The sequence below is a fragment of the Pleurodeles waltl genome, chromosome 8 (genome assembly GCF_031143425.1).
Source record: "Pleurodeles waltl isolate 20211129_DDA chromosome 8, aPleWal1.hap1.20221129, whole genome shotgun sequence".
NCBI classification, from domain to species: domain Eukaryota; kingdom Metazoa; phylum Chordata; class Amphibia; order Caudata; family Salamandridae; genus Pleurodeles; species Pleurodeles waltl.
In genome coordinates, this window is record NC_090447.1 from 266812789 (window position 1) to 266838581 (window position 25793).

At 39.3% G+C, this 25793-nt stretch overlaps 1 protein-coding gene across 14 annotated transcripts in view; it reads left to right on the plus strand.

The window, feature by feature from the left end:
- Nucleotides 1-25793, plus strand: part of ROBO2 (roundabout guidance receptor 2) — a 709977-nt gene that overhangs the window by 631730 nt on the left and 52454 nt on the right. For 2 of the 14 annotated variants that reach the window (XM_069204124.1, XM_069204131.1), the window contains exons 17-23: nt 8942-9124; nt 11916-11942; nt 12619-12687; nt 15569-15608; nt 17724-17854; nt 24185-24466; nt 24778-24903. In XM_069204124.1, the coding sequence (XP_069060225.1) occupies nt 8942-9124; nt 11916-11942; nt 12619-12687; nt 15569-15608; nt 17724-17854; nt 24185-24466; nt 24778-24903 (858 nt within the window). The remainder of the gene's footprint in view (nt 1-8941; nt 9125-11915; nt 11943-12618; nt 12688-15568; nt 15609-17723; nt 17855-24184; nt 24467-24777; nt 24904-25793) is intronic. The other 12 variants (XM_069204130.1, XM_069204136.1, XM_069204126.1 and 9 more) reach the window with 7 other exon arrangements.

The following is a 25793-nucleotide window of genomic DNA, read 5'->3' on the forward strand; positions in this document are numbered from 1 at the left end:
GTATATGCAGGATGTATTATCAATATCAAATATCACTCCTTGTAGAGTTGTTGAGTCAGCAGTTAATGAATCATCAGGTTCACATCTTGTACCAATCCTACATTAACCTCTTTTTGAAACTTACTAGTATAATAGGTATTGATGCTCACTGCCCATGATATTAATTCTAATAATGCTCTTCATCATCATTAAAGTAACTTTTCATTTGAATTTTCTCCCATTAAACAGCCTTCAGAAACATAATTTTGTTCTGATGCTTCAATATTGAGTTGACAAGGACTTTTATTGAAGAGTTAAATACCTCAGTGCGTCACCTCTGTGCCCCAGCCAGAGGCTGGGCCAAAAATCGGGGCTGGGCCATAAATCGGACTGGGCAGGGCCTTATAAATTATCAGGCCCTGCTTGCTGTGACCTGATGATAACAGTCTAAGTTAAACACAGCCTTCCCTTAACTTTAATAGGAAAATGTGACCCTGTGCTTAGATAAAAATAAATACAAGGCTGCCAGCTACTCTGAAGGTGACTGGGAGCTATTGGGAGCTCATGATTGAATTGTTGGAGACACCTGCTCCAGGTGCTCAAACAGAAGTGCCCTAGGAAATCTAAGTCTGGCCTACCTGTGATATTTATGAGAAGCTTACCAGCCCGATACTATTCAAAGTCAACACTAGACACGTCACAGCTTTGACTTCAACATTATTTTTAAAGATTGATTTACAAGGTAATCTGAAATTATGAGTCTGATTGTGAATTGAACCCCACGTTTGATGTTAAAGTTTTTTACTTTTTTCATTGTTTATTTGGGCTATGGGGAATTTTTCTACCAATGAAAATAATTGGCAGGACAATAAATAAAGTGCAAATATACAAAACATATGGGAAAGTAGAGGTGTGAAAATGTAAGCACATATTTTTAAACAAATATCATGGCATTGCACAGATCTTTCACAACAAACTCTAATCCATGGTGTATGGCGATGTGACTGTTGTATGACAGAATATCAAGAACAACAATATCAGATTACAGAAATATTGTGTCTACAAACATTTTGAGTTTACATACTGTATATGAAAACTACAAAAATACTGCCTCAAAAATATAGAACAGACTATCACAAAAGAAGTGAGAATATTGTTTATTGTAATAAATATAAGTTTTAAAGAAATTTATATACAATATTAAATTAGTGAATAATATCATTAAAACCAGTTTTAATAAGTTTCATATTAATATTATCATTCTTTCAGAAATATCAAAATAATTAGACAACTTCTGCAAACATGAAATTTACAATCTTAACCATAAAATAAATATAAAAAATAGCATATGTATAACCAACAAATATAAGTAACCTAATTTAAATATTACAATTATTATATACAAATAAAATAATAGTTTGAACTAAGTGTATAAGGTATGTATAACATTTTTTTAAAACATGAAAACAATATAAAGGAATTAAATAACCACAACAAAAAAACAAAAATTAAAAAAAACTTTAACATATATAACAATTAAATACATATAGTTAATATCAATATTATTGTAGTAAAGACATTTTTTTAAGTAATAACATTAATAAAGAAAATATTTAAAAAGTCATTAATGTAATGCCAATTTAAAGAAAAATAGGAAAAGTGATATACTTTTCCCAGATTACATATGCTTTTCCCATTCCAACTTAACCAAAACCAAGAAAAATGTTGGACTTCAGAGAGTTAGAATTGCTATTCATATTCCATTCTATATAACAGTAGGTAAAATGTTGGTCTTTGGAATGGTCAAATGTACAATTCTAGTTTCAATCTAAGCAACAGTAGGAACATTGTTGCAATTGTTAGGGGTTAGATTTACTATTGGTACTCCAATCTAAGCAACAGTAGGAAATATATTGTACTTCAGAGGGGGTAGATTTACCATGCTTACTCCAGTCAAAGCAAAAAGTAGGGATAGTGTTTGGCATCAGAGGGGTTAAATTAAGTATTACCCTCCAGTCTAACCAGCAGTAGGGAAAGTGTTTGATTTCACAGGGGTTAGATTTACCATTCCACCTCCAATTTCAACAACATTATAGAAGGTATTGGGTTTTGGAGGGTTTAAATTTACTATTCCCACTTCAATCTAAGCAATGGTACAGAAGGCATTGGACTTCAGACAGGTTGCATATTTCATTCCAACTCATATTCATTTTGTAAAAACATTTCCATACCTAAGAAAATTCAAAGTATGAAAAATTGTTTCAATAAACATAGATTCCATATATTTTTGTTACAAACTGATCTTAACAGAAATTCAAAATAATTTTTCAAATAGGATAAAAATTATAATAAAACAATAATAAAATCAAATGCTACTTAAATAAATATATATATATGTGTGTATATATATATATATATATATATATATATATATATATATATATATATATATATATATACAAATATTAATCCAACAAAAACAAAAAATAAAAAATAAAAATAGCACGCTCAGGATTCAGGGAAAGTGAAAAACATGTTTAATCAAAGCACAGCGTGTTTTGGCTGACACTGCAGCCTTGGTCACGTGATATTCATCACCAATCCACCATTGCTAAATACTATTCATTCATAGACATAAAGATAAGACAAACAGCAGATACCAGATAAAAGATAAAAAACCTTAAAATCACAACCTCATAAAAAATTACATCTGGGTTATAATAGCTAATAAGATCTGTACCAGTACACACAATTGTCAAATATATAAATAAATAAGTATATATAAATAAATATATAAATATATAAATATACAAATACATAATTATACAACCATGTAACCGTATAAATAGACATATATTGGGGTAAACTATCATGCCGAGGCGGAGGGTAAAGTTATACCATATAGTAGTAGTCCACCAGACTATTGTATCATAATAAAATATTATCACTTATAAGCCCAACGGTGAACTAAAACCACACGATGTAAAGGATAATTCAAATAATAAAACCTTAACCACACTAGCTGCAATAGTAGTACCCCTATATCACTTCTTATACAGTTGATATTGATGGGACAGACCAACTATATCAAACAAATTCTTTTAACATTTTCTTATCTCATAATCTGCACTGACAACACCAAATAACGTGCAATGTAGAGAGAGCGGTGGCAAGTGGAAATCAGCATTAATTCCATCCGACCCATTAAATCTGAAAAGACATATAAATGAATAAATACATTTAATAAATGACCATATATCCCCCAATCTAATCAACTACTAAAAAACATTATCATAAAAATTATATTAATTACAAAATTGAAAGAAATCTCCTATTTTCACAATCTATTGGCATTCAAAAAAGTTATTAAGTTATTTTAAATACTTGTATATTCTTTTGAATTCATTAATGGTAGTCACTAGGCACAATCCTATCTAAGGTATTATACCCTGTTATAATTTTTTTTCAATTATCATATAAATGGGTATTCAGTTCTTCCCCAATGTTCAATCCTTTGGGTATCTTAGGAAGATGATTTCCTGTTATTAACTTTGGATGTCAATTCCCTGTATGCTATTATCGACAATGAAAAAGGTATTGCAGCCTGTAGACACTTTTTAGATGCTAGATCACTTAAATATCTGGCACATACTGGAATGATAATAGATATGATATGATATTGCTTGATGAATAATTTCTTCTTGTTTAATGGGGTCCTTTACCAGCAGAGAAGCTAAAGAACCATGTGAAGTGAATCAACAGCAGGCAGCCTACATGTATGTCACAGGATTGGCTTTAGGGGATGAAAAAGGAGAAGCCAAATAGCTCCTATAACAAGAAACAGTACTGGGAGACTAACATATGGAAAGCTTACAAAACTGCAGGATATTTCATAAAAATGGTAAGAAAGAACAAAATAAGCAAAACCAATATATGGAAGCAAGTTAAATGGCATCTTGGTTCACCCCACTCCCAGGTTTGCCCACCTGTTATTACCTCCTCTTCCCTCATTGGCTGTCTGTTAGTGGGGACTTGCTGGAACTACCCACGTGTTATGTGGCACTATATGTACTCTTTAACCAATAGTCCCCCTCAGAGTTAATTTGCTTCCTCATTCCAGGTGTTACTATGGTCATACTTGTGTCACCATATTCCCAGGCTCACAGTCAACCAGTTCCACTGCAAATGCCTCGTTCGCATCTTTGGTTTCTGACTCAGCGAAATCCACTCAAACTCAGAGTCACCGAAAGCAGCACATCCTAAATGCTCTTGTCTGCCTGGAGCAGACACAATTGAGGACACCTGCCCTGCCAGACCTGAAACTCATAAAGTTGCAGATTTGCAGAAAGGAAAGAATATCTTTTACCTACATAGAGGGCCTGATTAGGAGTTTGGCGGATGGGACTTTTGACAGGGAGGCTCCTGCCACACTGACTACCTCCCTGCCGGACCCATCAAGACTTTCCCACTAGGCTGGCGGGCGAAAACCTAGGTTTCCACCCACTCGCCAGCCTAGCGGAAAACATGCTTTAGCATTGTTTTCTGCACTTAATCGAGCCAGTGGCAATTCTGTAGTTACCAGCATTGTGCACTGTCTACAAAGCAGACAGTGAACATTACGATGGTGCTGGGCAGGGGGGCCCCTGCACTGCCCATGCCAAGCACATGGGCAGTGCAGGGCCCATCCTGTGCCCTCCTGCACTTGTTCTCCACCAGCCTTTTCATGCTGTGCTACCACCATGAAAAGGCTGACGGAGAATGAGGTCCTAATCCGCAGGGCAGGTCTGCATGCCGTGCTGCCCTAGCAGATTAGGATTTCCACCACCACCAGTCCTGGTGGAGCTTACGGTTCCATGCCGGTCTGACCACAGAGTTGTTATGTGGCGGTCTGACCGCCACCCACAACAGTGGCGGTAGTCTGACCACCACACTCGTAATGAGGCCCAGAATGATGAACAGGATGGCACTGACAGGAAGCACATAAGATGTATATAACATACTGTTACACTGTTACGTCAAAGCAGGTGTGATGAAATTGAAAGTTCTAATCATTTTTTTATGGCACTATTTATTTCGCTTTGTTGTTTACAACAGCACAGCATATTTTTTATTTTTTTCAGTTTTATACATCACAAAAGTGGCCCATGACGCCAGATTTTGTTATTATTTATTTTAGGCAAAGGGAGATTAGGGGCCTGATTATGCACTCACTGTGGCTGTCAGACCGCCGCTGTTGTGGCAGTCTGACTCCCACATTACGAAGTTGTTGGACAGCCCCGCTGGGATCGGAGATCCTGACAGCCCACAGTGGCAGAAGTCGGAATCAGCCAGGGCAGTGCAGAAGTCAGCGCCACCCTGCTGATTATGACCTGGTTCTTCGCCAGCTTTTTCATGGCAGTTTCATCATCATAAAAAGGCTGGCAGAGAACAGGTTCAGGGGGCTACAGGGAGACCCCGGCACTGTCCATGCACTTAACATGGACAGTGCAGGAGTTCCCCTGCCCAGCACCCTCACAATGCTCGCTGTCTGCTGTGCAGACAGTGAGGATTGCGAGAAAGCTTCTGCACCCTGTGGGTACCAGCATTGCCGCCAGCTTGATTACAAGCTGGCATCAATGCTTCCACCACTTTCCCGCTGGGCTGACAAGGTTTCTACCTGTCAGCCCTGCGTGAAAGTTGCAATGGGCCTGGAAGGGAGGCAGCTAGTATGGGGGCAGCCTCCCCGTCGGAAGTTCGGCGGATGGGTCATCTCATCTGCCAAACTCGTAATCAGTCCCTAAGTGATTTTCCCAGAATCGCAGGATGATAACCCAACCCCAGGACTCAAATCTGGTTTCCCAATTCTAAGGTTGGCCGGTCTGGCAATTAGGCCACATCTTAAATTCTGTGTACAAACAGTAGTGTAGAAATGTTTTCTATGACACAGCATTTTTCCTTACCACTTAGGAATTAATGTAATTACCTAGCTTGGACATGTTATTTGCTATCTTCTGAAATAAGATGGAAAACAGCTGCACATTTTCACAGTAATCAAAGCAATTTTATCTTCTAGATCTTCTTATTTTTAGCCCCTAAACATTTGTTCTTTGTTACTGCGATAAGAAAATATTGGGTTTCTTTATAGTCATAAAGCGGAAGATTAATAGATGTTGCATGTCTTAATGATCCATACTCTGCATTCTAAATAGCAGAACTGACAGCCTAAGTGTTGCTGCTGTCTGGGCACAGCTGCAGTATAAAAAAACCAAAATAATATCTATCTATTTATCTATCTATCTCTGTGTGTGTTTCTTTTTTCATATGGAGCTGTGAAATATGGAACATCTCTCTGTGGAAAAAAGTATTTCATCATCATAGCAGCCCCTAAATCACTTTGCAGATCATAACCATTGTCAGGGCTACATGGAATACCTGGCAAAAAATACCAAATCATGCATCAGGGCTTTATAAATTATGTGGCAAAATTGCAAATAATGCAGCACCTTAGCTAGCAATATTAATTGCATCTTCTTGAGTTAGAAACAGCATTTTTGTGACATCTACAAATTATATGGCAAATTGTGTGCGAAATGCACTAGATCCATAATTACGTGGTAAATGTTGTAGCCACTGAATCACATAAAACCACTGGCCCTCCCCAAAACCTTGAACATTCTTATTCATGTCAGTGCTCATTACTATCTACAATTTGAACACACATGTAACTACCCCCAAAAAGGATAATATAAAAAATATATAGTTTGTAACATGTGGGATATGGTAATACATGTCTATCTTGGGATTCTGGTTGCATTCACAAACCAATTGCAATAGTGGATCCTAAGTGTTTTTAGTAGCTACATAGGAGGATGAAAATGTTTCCCTGGAGAGAGGTAGCATGCATTTTAATGTGAGATAAACGTTGCACTGGTAAGAAGTAACGTGTACCTATATAATTTTAGCAAGCCACACCTTTACCCACATGTACTGCAGGAACTTCTAATATGGTGTCCAATGTAATTCACTACACAGCTAATTATTCCCTGGCCATGCTGAATTATTAGAATTGCTCTTTGACCCAGCCATTGTTCTTATCAGGTTTCTGCTGTTAGAGGTATTAGAGAGGAACCTCCCTACTCTTTATCGTTTATTTGGAAAACATTCCTTGGAAGCACTAAAACGAAGCCGCAGCCCAGAGCTAAGGCTAATTGCTAATTTACATGGGTGAAAAGTCGCACTGGCAATTTCAGACTTGGATGAATTTACAGAAAGAACGCTGATTCACACAAATTATTAACAACATTAGCAAAATCATGACATATTGTTCATTACAGTGCTGTCTCGGGTGCCTGCTAAAAAACACACGAGGCTTTAGCTCATTTTCACCAACTGTGCGTAAAGCAAGTGAGGAACAGAGGGGTGAGTTCTCCCTCAGATTCACCGTTAAATTCACATGGGGTTTGTTTATGGCCAAGTAATTTTGCTGGCACTGCACTCATTGAATGCACACGTTTCAGAATAGCATGGTTTCATCATTCATTTATTGTGTAAACCCATAACCAAGCCTAATAATTTTAGAATTTTAAATAAATCTGAGTTCTAAGTTTACTCCACATACACGAATGTATAAGGAAAGCAATATTTGCGTTATTTGACTAAAGCCATTGAAATCGTCTCTTCTCCTCGACAACATCTTCCTGTACTGAAAACATATTTCTAATGTGTTTGAAAATAAAAGACTGCACTATCCATTAATAGTTATCAACTTCTGTCCTAGAGAATCATTACGAACGCTAAGTTTCTGTCGTGTCAAAACACAAACCCCATTGTGCAGTGCTTATTTTGAGCTAGTGGTTGCCGTTGGGGGGGACACTGCCACTTATTTTTAGGGACGGCACTTATTTTCCTGTGTCTGGCATTTACTTTACACATGCGAAAGACGAAGGAAAAGAAATACGGAAAAGCGTCACTAAGGGAGAAAGCAGAAAGGGTGAGATGAAGGGGCGGGGAGTGGCTGTAAATATATTAAAGAGGCCCGAGATGGCTTTAGGGTTATGCTGCCTCAGTATTCTGTGCTCGCACATTTAATTGCAGCAGCAGCATGTGTCAGAGGAGAGCTTTGGGCACGCACGTTTTTATTTACAAATTAAGCACGGCCATTGTGTTATTGTAGCTTGCCACAAAACACTGAAAGCAACGACTCAGCACACGCAGGATATTGTTGTGAGTGAACCTACACCTCATCATCAATAACATATTTGCTATAGAGATCTCACACCTGCACAGAACTAAATCACACACTGGGTTGCAAAGAAGTATTTGGACTCGTACTGAAGGCTAACATAAGGCATTACAATGCAATACTAAATGGTAGAATGTGTGCTATGCGCGTGTTATGTTAGAATAAGAACAATCTTTATTACTGGTACAGTGAGTCAACATACAGCATGCTTCCTGTAGGTGTTCTACAACGAAACGTTGCAGTCAGTCACCTTTTCAGTGGCCACTGCTCGGAGCTCACTAAACTACCTCTGCCTGATGTTTTCTAGACCAGCGAGATTTGTCTTACCAACACATTACTTCAAACTCCTACAACTTTAGTCATTTCAGATTTTGCAGTTAAATTCCGTTGTTCTTTCTTTACTCTGATTGTGTCACATTGATTGGAACTTGCAATACGTCCTTTTTTCAGGCCTTGGACTTTAATGTTTCTCACCTGACCATCACATTGAGCCGAAACAAATGCATAGTGTCTTATTTAGAGTTTTTTGGATGCGAGACATCTGACAAAAGGAGGATGTCCCGTCCGCACTTTTTAGAATGTATGAGGCCTCCATGCATTATGAATTAGATGGATGTGACATCTGTTATTTTCGGTGATAGCTTTGTGCCAAAAATGTAGCTATTAACCGAAAAGGGCAAAAAGTAAAGTATTTTGAACCCATTGAATATAGATTGACAAGGCATTATTTTTCTGTCGCAGGGAGCCGCAATGAAGTTGTCATCACAGAAAATAACAACAGCATAACCGAGCAAATTACAGATGTGGTCAAACAACCTGCCTTCATTGCTGGTATTGGAGGTGCATGCTGGGTTATTCTTATGGGATTCAGCATCTGGTTATATTGGCGCAGAAAGAAGAGAAAGGGTCTTAGCAATTATGCAGGTAAGATGAATGAATATATTGCCCATTTCTTCTAAAGTGTTTGAGATACTTTGTCCCCCACTCTAAAACATCATTTTACTTGTGCATCTCCATTGACATATGTCTGATGTAGTGTTCTGGGCATTTTGAGGCCGAGTACTTGAAATAAGCCATAACATTTTGACACGGTGAAGTAATAATTTGGCAACATGTGACCAACAGACTTTACATCAGTGTGCGCTTACACTGTAATTTGTTCACAGGGGATAAGGCTTGTGGGAGTTTATGCCTCTTCTGTTGATATTGTTAGAAAGATCTAATGCCTTTTTATTGGTGCACGTTTCTTCCTTCATTAAGAAAGAACACAAAACACTGCTATGTTTATTCACTGTGACAGAGAAGAAAGATACATATGATCTACATATTTTATTACACAGAAATGTCTTAAATCAAACAAAAAGCCCTGCTCAAGTCTTAGAAGTCACATCCTTGCATGTTCGAATGGTGGTTGACTAGAGTTCCCCTCAGTTGCTCCTTGGGGGGCAGAAGGGTGATGGTACGATTTAGAAAAGGGAGCACACTCTCTTCTCTGATTAGCCCGGGCACACGGGCAAAAGGCCTATAGTGGTGTGTAGCCAAATAGATACATCACTAGTCACTGCAGTAGATAACTATGCCTTTGCATATCCAGTCTGTGGGGTGCCATGGATCCCCAGAGTACGACAGCCTGTCAATGCTTTTCTTCTGAGGAACACACAAGGCATTACTGAATCTGTCTAGGACGCCTTCTAAAGATACTCGTTGAGGAATACAATTCATATGCCACCTGCTGTGAGTTAAGGCTTCTACTCAAATTGGAATGTGGTCTTTGGTGCATCATTTCCACAAAGGACATTTCTGGCCAAAGCAAACACTCACAAGCTTGGAGTGCCACATAAGTTATGTCAAACACCAGATATGATATATTAGGTAATTTCCTGTTTTAAGGTGTGGAGCTGTCCCTTCTACCTGAGTGCATCACCAACATTCTAAATTTACCTGGTTCAAATGGTTTTTTATCAGAGCATTATTAACTGCACCCAGGGCCGCCTTTAGCATTGGATGCATCCTGCGCGACAGTCTTTTTTGGTGTCCCCTTCAACTAATGACCACCTCCTCGAATTCCCTCACTTCCACCTGGCAAAAGTGCCCCTCAACTCTCCATAGCCCCCCTTTCACATACATTCAATTGTTTTAAAGCACTGGTAAAGGCTGGCTTTAATAATCCACTCAGCTATCCACATAAAATATATTTCTGCTCTTTACAGCAGGCACATTAACCCTCTACGCTAACTATGTTGAGTCAAAGCTACCCATAGACAAAACTCCCATCTCTCTCCCTATCAGGAACATTCATCACAAGCGGTATCTTGACATTTTAATTGTTTCCTGGAGGCTGGGCACACAAGGAACTTTTCAGCAGGTGCTTTTAAATTGCAAGTATCTAAAGTCATAGCTAACAACAGGGCCCTCTGAGGTCAGCGCCCCCCAATCCTGGTCAGCACCCAGTGCACCCACTTTCTTGTAACCAAGTATGAACCTTTCATTTTTCAGAAAGCCACTACAGAGAAACACAAAGTGGCAGATCAGCTTCTTATCTAGTTTTTCCTTCTGCACGTTTCAGAGTCTGTCCTAACTCTGAAGGCAAATGTGTGCATTGGAGCCAACCCATTTTCTCTGCACTCCAGTAAACAGCTCCAGGCTGCTGCAAAGAATGGACACCATCACAAACCAAGGCTATGCTATTGGTCTAGTATTGTATATTTATATTTTTTGTGCCAAACTAGGATTTGGAATTCTATGGGAGCAAGGAGTAGCATAATCTATCAACGTCCTAACAAGGGCCAGAATAAATATGGCAAAAAGTTTAGAACTTTGCTCCTCTCTAAACAAAGGAATTGGCAGTTCTGAAAGATACAGTTCATTTATATTAGTGTACCTCTTTTACAGCGCAAGTGGAGTCTAACAATTGTAGAAATACACATGTTTGCAATTTTTGAACTTGAATGGTTAAGACCAGTGGGCATAACTTATGTAACATTCCCAATTGCAGGTCTCTTTTTCTGTTCTTCTCTTGGAGGTTTACCTATGAATCATAGAAATTGATGTGTAAGTGCTGTAGAATTTAGAAAATGCCTCTTCCTACTGTTTCTATATGGTTTGCTTGAGGTTTTTGGGCATTCCCTTCCATTTGAGTAGTTCTGCAGTTTGAAATGTTCTCTTTCCTGGAGTTTCATTTGTGTACATGGGCATCCACATAGGGAGAAGGGGGACACCTACCCCCCCTCCCCCCTCGGATTTAGGTACAACCTGGTGTGCAGGCTCACTGTGCAGTGTAACACTACGCCCGCCGTAGTGGTACCCTGCCTCAGGATGGATGACATTAAAATGATGCCCTCCCCTCCACCCCGAAAACATTTCTGCGGACGTCCATGTTTGTGTATGAAAAATATGGTATTCAAAAAGCAGCGTGTTATTTAGCAATGTAGAGGTATACTATGGAATTCCTGTTGCTACACAAGTAAAACCCCAGAAATATTAGTAGTAATTGGGCAAGTTGTTGAAAGGTAATACATGTTGCACAGTTTTCACAATGTGCCTGAAATGGTTCGACTTCCTCACCTTTTCCCAGCAGCACTCTTTTTCATTTTAACTTCTTACATTCCCTGTGTACCTGTTAGTTAAAAGGTCCTAGCATGCCGAAAGCAATACAACACCCAGTGGTGCTTGTGACAGGGTTGGTAACTCACAATCTTACTTTCTTGTTTTTCAGTTCAGTCGTTCACCTTCACCCCTGCAGGTACTGTCCATTAGTCTACTTCCTCACCAGCATCTCATTACATTCATTTTCTGTCTTAATGTTAATGCCATTTCAGCAGAGACCAATAATACGAAATGAAGCTACAGGTCAATGAATGCTAAGTCTCTCATGATGAGGACCTCTGGAAATCACATTGAGTAATCCTACTGCCGGCTTCAGTAATACCATGAGTTGTTCTAATAATTGGATGCAGTATTACCATCCTCTTATGAATTTTAACTTGTAGAATGGGGAAATACCATGAGAATTGATGTTTATGAACTGTTTTCTGATGCTTTTCCAACATTGCAATCCTTTTTCCCTTGATATACTCCCCCAGGGTTTCAGTGAAACTGCATCCAGATTGCACTGAACTTTGTAAAAAAAAAAAAAAGAAAAAACTTAACAAAAAAATATGCTATAAATAGGTCTACTAGCGAGCATTTGTATATTTGTAACATTACAGCTCCTGTCTTTTTAAAGATAAATTATTGCTTTCTGAAACGTGGCATCGATAATATGAGGGAGTGAATTAATGTATGCACACATTTCAGCCATAAGGTGTTGCTTCGTAATCAAATAATTTTACCTCAGAAGCATCTATGTAGCATTATGATTTTGATTGCTAAACCAAACTGGCAAACAACCCTGTTTTTCATGTTCACCCTCTGCTCAGATTCCCCAGATACAACCATGCACCACAGGGTTTCCCATGGTATAAAGAAGGGAAGCTGGCACAAAGCAGGTATTCCCTCTTTCAACACTCTTCACTCAGATCTTGTCAATGGCAGTTTTGGAATGGAAGGACTTTCTCTACTGAGCACAGAGAAAGTCCCTACACCCATACCTCTCAATTTTCCCATTTACGTCCTCGGAGAATATATAACCTTATTTGGCATACAGCCCATTTTAACAGTGATGATCAGTGGACAAAAATAGTGGCTGGTTTTAGAAATTCGGACATGGGTAAAAAAATCTCAATTGAAAAAGATGACAACCTTCTTACCACTCGAAAGTATTGTATTGAAACAAAATGTGTTTTCTTTTTTTTAATTGTCGAATGTTTACCAAGATATATGTCAGAGATGGGCTCAACACATTTTTTTGTATTTGAAATCAGGGACATCCCTTATCAGAGACATCCCAAAATCTAATGGACACTTGAGAGGTATGACCACATATCATCACATCTCTCGTGGGTCCAGAACATTTGTGACCAGCTGTTGGGCATTAAATCGCGTGGGACTGGGGTTCAGTGGGCATGTGGCAAAAATAGTCATCATCACCATGCGTGCCTCATATGTACCAAAACCATAGCTGCTGGAGGAAAATTTTGAAAATTATATACTATAGCGGGTCATCATCCATCAAATTACAAGCTAACATGCATGAATATGTATCATTGTGAATTGCATGTCTTTAATTTAAACATGAGCCTTTTGTTCTGATCAAACTTGCCTAGTCACTAGCCGGAAATAAAAACAATTTGAAAAGCATAAGAATTCGATATTAAACAATAAAATTGATTTTGCATTCAGGAAAAAAAGCTATGAGCGTAGACATTCTGTCCTCCATTTGTGGGCTAAGTGAAGATTTGCTTTAGTGTGTGCATTTGTATTATCTACATAGAATTAATACTTATTAAAAGTGAAAAAAATAATCTTTTATAATTGCGAAATAGCTTATCAGAAAAGAGCGAGGGGTCTAAGCTTGCAACAATAACATTTCTATTTTTTAGAGGCCTGTGTGGTCTGTAAGAGATAGCCAAATACCAGTTACTAAATCATCTCTTGCAGAAAATGACAACGATTTTTATGCAAATTACGCCCCATTGATCTACAAGGCATCTCATTATGCATAGCCTGTCAGATGATGCTGGGGAAAGCTGCCATTGCAGTAACTGGAAATAAAGCACGGTGTGCTGCACGCGTTCTGTTGTGTACATTGGCTCTCACATTACTTCTCGTTCTTGTAATGCAGTCATATGTTCAAAAGTTTGCAAATCGGAACAATATCCAAAGATGGCGCTCCAAGCAAGCTGCCTGCACTGCTTCCATATTTTGTGCTCCCACCCCTCCTCTTCAATAGTGGGCTGAGAGTTGATCCTCTCTAACATCCTAGCAGATCCCAGTAAAAGTTGAAAATTGATATGTTTTTGGAACCTGATCATTACGTTTGTGCAAAATGGTACTTTTGGTTTTCCTTCGATTTTAAATAGAGAAGTAACTAAATGGCTAAAATAAGAGCATAGTCCCTAGATAAAGTACCTAAGCAGGAGGATACAAGATGCTCCTTTCGACAGCATGACATCACTTAGTCTGCATTGCTCTTGGGCATGCTGATGTGTGCAATCTGCGTGAGATGCAAATCACTACAATATGGCAATGTTTCCCATCAACGTTTAAAAAAAATATTTGGTAATCCCGTGGTTTGTGGGACATGTATTAACTGAGATCCGACTGCTGCTTCATAAAAGAGTGACTTCGTGAAGACTACAATCCATGCCTCTGCTGCGAATTCCATTATTACATCACAGAGAGCAACATGGTGCTTCCAGCACAACATGACACTTATAGTTTATTGAAAGGTTTCACTTACCATGTAGTAGTTTAGCAGTGTCCAGCACTCTACTTTTATGTGTATACTTCGCAGGGGGATGACTACTATTTACAGTTCAACGCACGCAGATGAATAGTTGTTTGATGCCAAAGAACTTCAGGTTTAAGTCCATTCTGAGTCCCCTGGGGGCCCACTCTTTAACCAATAGTCTAGATAGTGACTACTAAGGGTGGAAAGGGTGTGCCCTTTCAAGTCAATATCATTGCTATCCCTTCATTTGACAGCAGGGGCCTCTGCAGCTCTCTTTGCAGACTGGCCATTCTCGCAGCCATACTGAACGTCTGCTGCAATGTACTATTTTATCTTCCTTACTCTAGCCGTCTGAGGATTGGGTCCAAAGGGTCATTGTCCGGCAGTTATTATTAAATCCAAGGAAGACATGTAGCTGAACACATGTTTTACTTGGTCTACATTAGTCTCCTTTCAGGGAAATCACTATGGCATGCAATTCTGGTGCTAGAACCACAAATATCAGCATCCACAAAGAAAAAATTGGCCAAATGGATGGCAAATCTGGCAATAATTCTTTTGAGAGAGGAAGCACCCGGAATGAACTGATACATTAAAAGGTGTTCTCCAGATTCCCAGCAAGCTAGATTGCAGTAATTTAAATCTGTTAGTTAGGAGCAAAGTACACGCATTTAATTTCTACCTATAGAATACCTGAAACAAACAAGAACTGCATAAGCCAGCTGACCATAGACTTGTTTTATAATTGCAAAATTAATGTTTATTGTGAGATTTCTGTTCAAGGCATCTTAACAGTGTGGGGCAATTATAAATTATGTGTTGAGTTCAACCCTTTATCCTTCGCAAAAAGAAACATTTTGTTATGATCATTTTATTGTAATAATTGTATTTTTTAATTAGCAGCAATTCTGTTTCTCAGGGTAGCACACCCAGGCACATACAGATAATGTAACACCTTTTTACCAACTAGAAGTCTGGTATTACACCTTTTATTGGCTTTTCTAACATATTGTTTCCTTTTTTATTTCAAACAACAGTCACATTTCAAAGAGGAGAAGGCCTAATGAGCAATGGAAGGTATGTGTACAAAAAATCTCTGACAGCCAACCTCCTAAATGTAAAAGCATGTGTAAGCATACTCAGAGGACATAACACGGAGCCTAATGATATATCTGTTGTGCATTTTAGAGGAATCACGTCCAGATGTTTCATGTCTCCCAAATGGCTACGAAGAAATTACTAGTAAATATCACACAGAATGTGTTCATTTGTTAGCAGAATGTTTATTGCATTAATTAGACATTAGCAAATGAAGTTGCTGTTGTTTAAGACCCCTTATTGGCTGCGACTAAATTGCTGTGAATGAACATTTACACGTAATCGATCACAGAATAAATGATTCATGGATGATAAATGCTCAGCAGAGTTATGAAGCCGGATTCCGAAACTTTGGCTATTTGATGGAATCTGCTTAGAACTGATAACCACCCAATACATTCTCATCTGCTTCCACTTTGCCAATATGAAGATTGTAATTAGGCTCTCATAATAACTTTAAATCTCCTTTTTGATCAATATTTTCGCAAAAAGTGATTAAGTTTAATGAGAACTGGTTGATGTGGCAAGTACGCAGTTGCTGCTTCTGACTGATGTTACCATAGAAACAAATGTTTCTCTTAGGGGTTGCAGGAGAAGAGGTCTATCTGAAAAGCGTGATCATGTGGCAATTTGTTATTATTCTACATGAAGTACCATTACATTAAGAGATATTGACAAAGGCAAACCGATGAAATAGGCCTTGCTAAACACACCCCAAGAATGACTGAATCCCAACATTTATACATTTAGGGGTCCTCCTCCGATTTGTTGAACCTTCAGTCTTCCTTTCAATTTAAATGATGTCAGACATGGCCTCTAATAAATTATTTGAGTTGTGTGTTTACGTTACATCATGCCTGCTCCTACAGCAAACAGACTTTCCACATCCCTGGAACGAAGCAATGTAGTGACCCAGATGCCTCTTTGTGGTGCTCCTTTCATGAAACCTCTACCTTGATATGTTCACAGTTCATGATTAAGGACCCTGTAGGTTACCTCCTAATTCACTATTGTGCAGTTCAAGAGTCAAACGATTTGCATGTTTCATCAGTATTTTTGTACACTCCAAGATTTTAAATCGTGCAACATTGGTTTCAAGCATGGCATTGACCCAACTGTTAGCATATAGGCTTATGTTTTACAGTAGAGGTACTACATGGAAATTATAAAAAATGCACCTTGATTATATATCGCTTCTAAAAAGAATTGACACGGAGTACTGAGGGTTGGGTATGTTTACCTTGCATAAAACCAAAATAATACCTTCTATCGTGAATAAAAAAAAAATGTAACGTATTTGTGTTCCTTAGAGTGGTAAACCAATTTGGAATTTAATACTATTAATTTAAATTCTCAGGTAAATTATTAGTTAAATGAAATATTATTATGGCATGACTTGAATAGTGTTTTATGCAATTCAATGATTACCATTTCATGGATAGTCTCATAGGAAATCTAAATTCAGACGCCAAGTCCGAGTTTAGATTGTTAGTTCTGGGCAAATTATTCAAGTATCTGTTATTTTTTTTCCAGGTGCAAATTCATCGAGATTTAAGAAGGAGGAATGTGTATTGGAAAATATGTAGAAAAGTGGTTTAATCGGCTGTTAGAACCGAATTGTTCCAGTCGATACCCTCAGTTCTTCCTCATTCGAGAATGTTTAACATTTAATTAACCTCTGATGACAGAACAGTTTTGTAGTTTACCAATTAAAAAATTAACAATTAAATGGCCAAACTTGGCAAATACATTATGGGAATTCCCTCTCCTTATAACGATCACTAATCGTACAGGACAGTCTTTGGTCCTTTCTTTTGAATATTCAGTAAATAAGAGCCAGACAGAAGCATATCCTTTGTGTCCCATGGTCTGAATTCCAGCACTTCTTCCAATTTCCCGTGAAAAGATTGATTTAATTATAATATAAAAGTGTCACTTGTTCCTAGTCAGATAAAATAATGACTGATAAACATTTTTCGGTGGTTTTAAGATTGTCTAAAATATGTCAAAACAATAAAGACGTTCTTCTGAATCCTAAATGTGCAGTTTTCGCTTTTTTAATGTCCTCTTTGTTTCCTCTTTCTCCTGCTCTAGTCGACCTGGGTTGTTAAATGCAAGTGATCCGAGTTATCCCTGGCTTGCAGACTCGTGGCCGGCAACCAGCATGCCTGTAAATAACAGCAATGGAGGTGGACAGAATGATCTCGGGAATTTTGGCCGAGGAGGTGAGTCTTCTGAATAATTCTATAAAAAAACAAGATTTTACAAAACTATCTGTTGTCCTTGGATTGTTTTTTTTTTTTTTTTTAAATAACTGATATGCATGGTTTTCATTGTGGACGAGGCCTTTTGCTTCTTACCAACTCAATAGTATTTGTTTTCAGTGGCATAATACAATATGATGCCCCCCTCCTTTGGAATGTGATGGAGACCCTGGAATCTCCAACATCTTACAGATTTTCATTGGCTTTGAATATCTACCTTTAAGGGGAGCCACCTGTAGGTTTTCGGCACCCACCTGCACAGTAGAGCCTGTGTTGCACCCCTGTTTGTTTTGAAAGCTAAATTTCCTGTGAGCTCACTCCTTTTGCATTCTTCACCCATGGCACAATGGTCCTCTCCTGGGGTATCCTTTCTCTTCGTCAGGCTTAACCCACTTCTCCAAAGCTATAATTTCGTATTCCAGCATTGAAGAGATGTATGTATAGATTTAGATACTACTGTTAATGTTTATTGTGACATTCATTTCTGAACATGAACAGTACAATCTTGTTCACCCTGCAGTTTTTCTTAACAAACCAAAACATACTTCCATGATTTCTAAAAGGTCCAGTCAGTGTTCAAGGTGACTCAGTGAAAAGGCTACATTCAGGTTAAGGTAAAATCTGTAAAACACATAGGAAGACCGGAGCAACAATACTGACAGGCAGTGCAGAAAGCAAACGTGAATTCTAGACCATTGAACTTTCACCTGAATAAAAAAATATGACTTACATACTCTTTCCCTTACTACAAACAGTCACAAAGACATGGGCCAGCACCACCGCCAAGAGCTACCCAGCACAGTTAGCTACCTGTGCAATGGTGTACTGCGGCCCCTCAGTACTTGCACACAAGGAGAATATTAAGTGAATCATATATGCTGTGGATTGGTGTGGTTTCTAAGGGCCATATGTATGAACATATTTTCCCATAGACACAGAATGGGCAAAACCCTTTGATACATCTGGCCCTAAATTATGTACGAAAACATCATCAAAGGGACATTTTCTTCTCTGAGACTGGAGGCGGCCAAAACAGTTAACCCATTAAAATATGGATGCCTCCAGTGTCTGCACTACCTGAGCCTGTTAGGCCAAGCACAGGATACAGAGAAGCACAGAGTGGAGTTCACCTGCTAAATTTTGTATCTGTGTAGATGCCCCTTCTATCCTTCTCCAGGAAATAGACCCAGCGAGGACGTGCACAGTTACTGACAAAAGGTGCTCCTTCTAGGATGGGTCAAGCACAACAATATGTAAATATGGACCCTGCCTTTTTGAAGGACAGTAGAGACACCTGGGGAGAATGCACTCACTCTGCTTTGTTGGTTACTAGAGTGTCCCTTGGATCATTCATGCTCCCCTCTCAAATAGCTTCCTCAGGTGGCGTGCTATGTGTGAGTCCCCCCCAGCATGGGACACACTCCTTCCATGTGCATGGCACACCAACAGAGTGTCTTTGTCATGTTTATGTACCATGCCACCATACAAATATTGTATTTCACTTTTTACATTGCACAGGTGCTAATTTTGAACATGCTCAATGTGTATTACAGAGGGGGCTTCAAATACCACTTCAGCTTTGTTGTAGGAGTGAAACTAGTAGCACAAATCCTAATGCACTCTTTAGACTTCTTCAGTAAGAAGGCTTTAGAAATCTTGTCCCTAAATGTTTTCTCTTCAGTAAAAGTAGCATATATTTTTCCCAAATTGCTGTCTGTATTTATATGGTTAATTGTGTTCAGTCATTATGAAGCACAATTAAAATGTGCAATGTCCATCTGAATTCATTAGATGTTACTATATAAATGGCAAATAATACGCATCTCATCATGTAGGTTCATGTACTAGATGATGAGCCAGCACCCAGACACAATGATATATATGTAACATTGCAGTGAAATTATGGTGGAGGCGTGAGTTATTGTTACCTTAGGGAATGAATTATAGTTACTTGAGCTAACAGTAACTACAACTGGCGAATTTCTGTGGTTTTGTGAGGCAGCCCCTTCCCCATATATATCAACTTCAGCCCCAGGAGTGGGTTCCCCTGGCCTCTGGAGGCTCAGGTAGAGGGGCAACATATCCTCCCCCCTTAAAAAGTAATGTTGGCCTGGGGTGGGCTCCATGAGGCTTCTAGAGGCTCGGTGAGGCGGCCCTTGTACCCACCTTAATGAATACAGCCCTGGAGGTGGGATCCCCAGGGTTTAAAGTCAGTAAATGCAGCCTGGCTGCCATTCTTTTTTTCTGGTCCTGCAAAAATCTCACAGGATCGCAGCATTTTTGCTGCTTTTTTCTTTTTGGCCCCGAGGGGGAATCCCTCTGCATCCCCTCTCATGGGGCTTAGAGGGTCAGGGTATCCCTACCCTGCCCGATTTATATCATATTTCTCCAAGTTCAGACATGTGACTCAGTCCCCGTGCCCTGTAATGGTAGCCAGGGCCATATTTATCAAGTCCAGATATACAATTATTTTCCACCCTTAATTTCTCAATAGCTAGTGAATGGATTTATACCAAATCACGAAAAGCACAATCTGCTGACCCAGATCAAGTTTCCTGCCTAATTTAGTGTAATTCCGTTCAGCAGATTTTGTGGTAGCCCGTCTTAAATAAGTCTATGGAAAATGCATGGGAATTTTGTGTTTTGGTACAGTTTGTAACAGTTCTACAAATAAAAGTTTGCAAATATTAGATCTAAATATAAATACTTTTAAAAAAGTAGACTTACTAAAGGGTTTTTTCCCCAACATATATTGAAGAAAGGACTGTGTGAAAATGGTTTATAAGTTAAGAGTATATATTGTTCAACAGAAAAGGGTTAATAGTATAGGCTTTAAGGTTTTGTGGTGAGGCATTAAAGGTTGAAAGTATAGGGCTTAGAAGTTCAGGCTATAGCATTGGGAATATAGTGTTAATGGTGCAAGTAATAGGGATCAACGTTATGAGGTTAGTGGCTAAGGATATAGGAACTGGGGGCTTTTGTATAGGCTTAATGGTATAGTATTTGGGGAATAACAAAGATTTGGGTAGAGAGTTATATTTCAAGAACTGTGGGTGTAGCATTAGAATTTAAGTTTGTTATACATGAGTAAACAATATAGGTTTACAGGTATAAAGTTGGAATGTATAGGGTTAAGGATGGATTTGGGGTACAGGGTTAAAGCTTTAGGGCCTGATTTAGAGTATGCCAGATGGGTTACTCTGTCACGAACGTGATGGAGTTTCTGATCCCCATATTATGATCTCAGTATGCTGTAACGGGATCGTAATACGGTGGAAGGGATGTCTGTCATGTTTGTGACAAAGTAACTCTCTTTGCCAAACACTAAATTAGGCATTTAGGGGGTCATTCTGACCCTGGCGGTCATGGACCGCCATGGCCAACGACCGCGGAAGCACCGCCAACAGGCTGGCGGTGCTTCCTGGCCAATTCTGAGGGAAACCGGCGGTTTCCCGCCGGTTTTCCCCTGGCCATAGGAATCCTCCATGGCGGCGCTGCAAGCAGCGCCGCCATGGGGATTCCGACCCCCTTTCCGCCATCCTGTTCCTGGCGGTTCTTACCGCCAGGAACAGGATGGCGGGAACGGGTGTCGTGGGGCCCCTGGGGGCCCCTGCACTGCCCATGCCACTGGCATGGGCAGTGCAGGGGCCCCCTAACAGGGCCCCATAATGATTTTCAGTGTCTGCTTAGCAGACACTGAAAATCGCGACGGGTGCCACTGCACCCGTCGCACCCCAGCAACTCCGCCGGCTCCATTCGGAGCCGGCTTCATCGTTGCTGGGTCTTTCCCGCTGGGCGGGCGGGCGGCCTTTTGGCGGTCGCCCGCCCGCCCAGCGGGAAAGTCAGAATGACCGCTGCGGTCATTTGACCGCGGTGCGGTCTTCTGGCGGGGGAACTTTGGCGGGCGGCCTACGCCGCCCGCCGAAGTTGGAATGACCCCCTTAATGTTTGACAAATATGACTTAGAAAGTTTGAGGTTGATAGGTTAAGGGAAGTGGTCAAAAGTGGTGGTGGTTACATTTACGGGCTTAAAAGTTAAGCATAATGTGTAGCAATAAGTATTTCAGCTATGGGATTAAGGGTTTAGGGTAAAGTTTTGAGGTAGTGACTTATTGTTTTGGAGTATAGGGTTAAGAGAGGGCAGCTTGCGGTCAAGAGCTTAACCTTAGTTATTACGGTTGTTCAGTTTCACAGCTGTAAATTAGTTCAATGTAAGGTGCATTGATGAGTGTTTGAGTGATGAGTTATTTTTACCTTCATTAAATGAAAAAAATGAAAAAATTTGCTTTTCACTGTAGCCCTCTACTTAATTAATTTTAATGGAACAGACTTCCATTTCGGAGAGATGCAATTAACCGTTTTAAAAATGAACTGGAGCTGTTTTTCAATAAAAATCGAAATATATAAAGGTATATTTGTGATTTTAATGGCTGACAAACTCTGTTGTGATGGGCTGAAATCTTATTGAACATTCCACAGGAATGCCCTAATTAGAACCAATCCCAAAGAGAGACACAGGAGTTTAAAAATTCCCATGGCTCTTGACAGCTTCTCCCTAGCTTGCTCACAAGTCCTCCTGTCCCTTGTTGCCACTGTATTGCCACGTGCTCAACCCCAGCAGTAAATGATACACTTGATTAGCAGGTTCTGTGAAAGGACATTCCCTCAGCTGTATGAAAATTCAGTGGTAAGGTTGAGACACAGGCTTTGAAGGCTTCCCTATCCCTCCTTCTGGGTGGCATTGCATGGGCATACCAGTGCCACTGAAGGAGGAAAGTTATAGTGTTGGCTTTTTTACCTTGCCAAAATGAGTTACTGGTGGCCGTGGGCCTTTACCAGTATTTTTAGTCTGCTGCTGCTCCACTATCTTTTTTGAGCAGTCAACATTCCAATATTGTAATCAGTATTACGTAACACAATTCGGAGTGAATCTATTTTCCCTATGCACATCTTTATAAAAGATGATTGTGTTTTTATGATGAATGTCACTGGCGTCAGTTCAGTAGGCATTATTCTATTTCAAATAAATATCTGCGAACTCTACAAACATTGTGCACGATTCACAAGTGTTTTTTTAGCCTTTAATTTAGGTGTTAAGAAACGGACTTTACAGTCGTACATTGCACATCGCAGTACACAAAATCAAGATGTGTGAAATTTTAAAATTATAATAATGTATTTGCAGGGGTGGAAAATCCACCAGTACCAAATTTTTAACTGTTTGAACCCTTTTCAAGTTACTGCTAAAAAGGGTGGGGCCAATTCAGAAATACAGTGATTTGCTTTGTCTTTTCTGCACATCTAAATGTAATTTTGGTGTGCAGAAACACTTCTAATTTGAATCAAATAGCACGTTGTGGCTTCATGTTATTGCACAAGTACCCAACGAGTGAATTGGTGGCATAATTTATATAGAGTATACCACCCGAGTGGATCTCTAACCATCTAAATGTTACTGTCAGCAAGCATAGACAACACTGATACTCCTTTCTTACTAGAGCCGCCTGGTTTCTTCTAACGATAGACAATGAAAAACATTTGCAGAAAATATTATAATTGCTATATATTTGGGGTTTTCAGCTCGAAGGTGTCTGTACTGTACAGTATTCATATGCGCAAACAGATGTAGTTTATAACATGGTTTTACTTAAAATGTACTGTGCACCTTCACTAAACATCATATTGATAAGTTTTGTACTATCTTATACCATCATCCTTTTAGGCATCTTAATTCCACATCCCAATACATGTTGTTTGTGCCATTACCACAAGGTGTTTCATTCATGGTTACTTTTGCAAACAAAGTTACGGAAGTGGATGAATGAAACCTTAGCGAACCTTGACATTGAAGAATCAATTCTGTAGATTAAAGCTTCAGTCAGGTGTTCTCATTCTGTACTTTGAGAACTGGTATTGGGCTGGATATAATTGAAATGTGATGACCTCCTCAAATGTTTCATTGTCCCTTGTAGATTTTTATTGGCTCTGACACAGAATGAACAATTGGAAGCACACCTCTGTTTTGAAATATTGCAAACTTCACATTCACAGTTAAAGGTATGGGGGAAAGATGGCTTTATGCAGCGAGCCGTGAAGGACAAGTGGTAGGCCTGTCACGCGCGCTGATAGCTTGCCGTCGGTTATACATCATCTCCCCTTCATTGGCTCATGGGCTCTCTCAGCTGAAATGCAAGCGTTCCGATTGACACATTTATTTTTCATCTCGAACCTTAGTGGTTCCAGGCTGCCTGTGCATCACTGATTTGTTTCATTTCCCTATGCTCACCGCAGATGTTTTGCCAACAGTGCCAGGGCAAGGCGATAAAACCTCGACTATGCTTTCTGATGGAGCCATTTACAGTAGCATCGACTTCACGACCAAATCCAGCTACAACAGCCCTGGCCAGATAACACAGGCTACGCCGTATGCTACTACCCAGATACTGCACTCAAACAGTATCCACGAGTTATCAGTTGACTTACCTGACCCGCAGTGGAAAGCTTCAGTGCAACATAAAACTGAACTGACTGGTTTAGGTTATTCTCTGCCAGATCAAGGCAAGGGAAACAATGGTAAGTGCATTTTTCTGTTTTCTGACTGTTAATGTTGTTCTGTGCATGAATTGTAAAATCGGTACTTAGTGGTACAACCTGGTATATTGTTACAGTTAATGAAGTGTACCCTTACTAATAAAATATATCCTTCGTACATTAGTCTAGGCTCTTCCTTAAATCAATACCCTCTGTCTTTCCATTTCAACCTGCTAGATTAACTAGTTATCCTCTCCATGGCAGCTTTTGATTGCTAACTGCATGATATGCATGTGCTCGTGCTGTGAACTAATCACATGATGCCACTGTGACCTTTGACCTTTAACCCTTAGCCTTACTTTACATCCCTGACTACCGATTGGCTGAGGGCTTGTCTAATAGAATGCCACACAACCAGTCACAGGATTTCAGCACCACCAGCTCACACAACAGCTCTGAACGGAGTGGCAGCCTCTCAGGTTGGTTTTGTTTTCACAAAAGAGAAATCATTTGGTCGTAAGCAGCTTGCTCTACTTTACATTACATGACGATATGCAGTGGGATAACAGCTTCAGCACATGCATGTCATGGTTTCTTCTTGTTCGTCATGTTCTGTGCATTTATCTTATTAAGTGAAAAATGCAGTTACCGTGTATAATAGTTTAATGCATGCATCATTAGATTAATGAGTGTTGTGTTTGCTAATTCTGCTTGTTCGCCAGCAAGTTTTCAGCATACTCAACCTATATTCTGTTTTAATAATAGTTATTAACAAAAACATTATTCAATCAGGCGCAAAGCTTAGCCCACTTCTCAGAACACTGATTTAGTTCTTGCCTACAGATAACTTTGTGTCTGTTTTCCGGGCTCTATTGTGAATAATTCAGTATAGGAAGTGGGCTTTGGAACGCCCCTTACTCATGGTTCAATTTGTAAACAGACATAACTTTCGGAAATTATCATTATGAAAATCCCCTTCTGAGTGCATTGCGCATGATACCAGGCTGAATGCTTCCAGAACATAACTGTGCAAACACCATTAATTGCTTTATATCTTACACTTTGTGTAGCACTATTTGATAAAATTCAAACACTATAAATGAAATAAATTTATTATCAAGGAATTGCCGTTCTGCGCTGTCTTTAATAAACATGTGACACAAATAAGAATGAGCATTTGATTTAATTGATTGAAAAATGGGTATCCAGGAAATTAATCACTTCGAAATCTGCATGTTGGTTGATGCTATAAAGCTTGTTGTGTTCTAGAAAACGATGAAAAGCAAACATACAGCATATGCTAATATACACATATGAAACATTGAAACACATCAACAAAAAGTATGAGTAGGAGAATGGAGTACTCCTA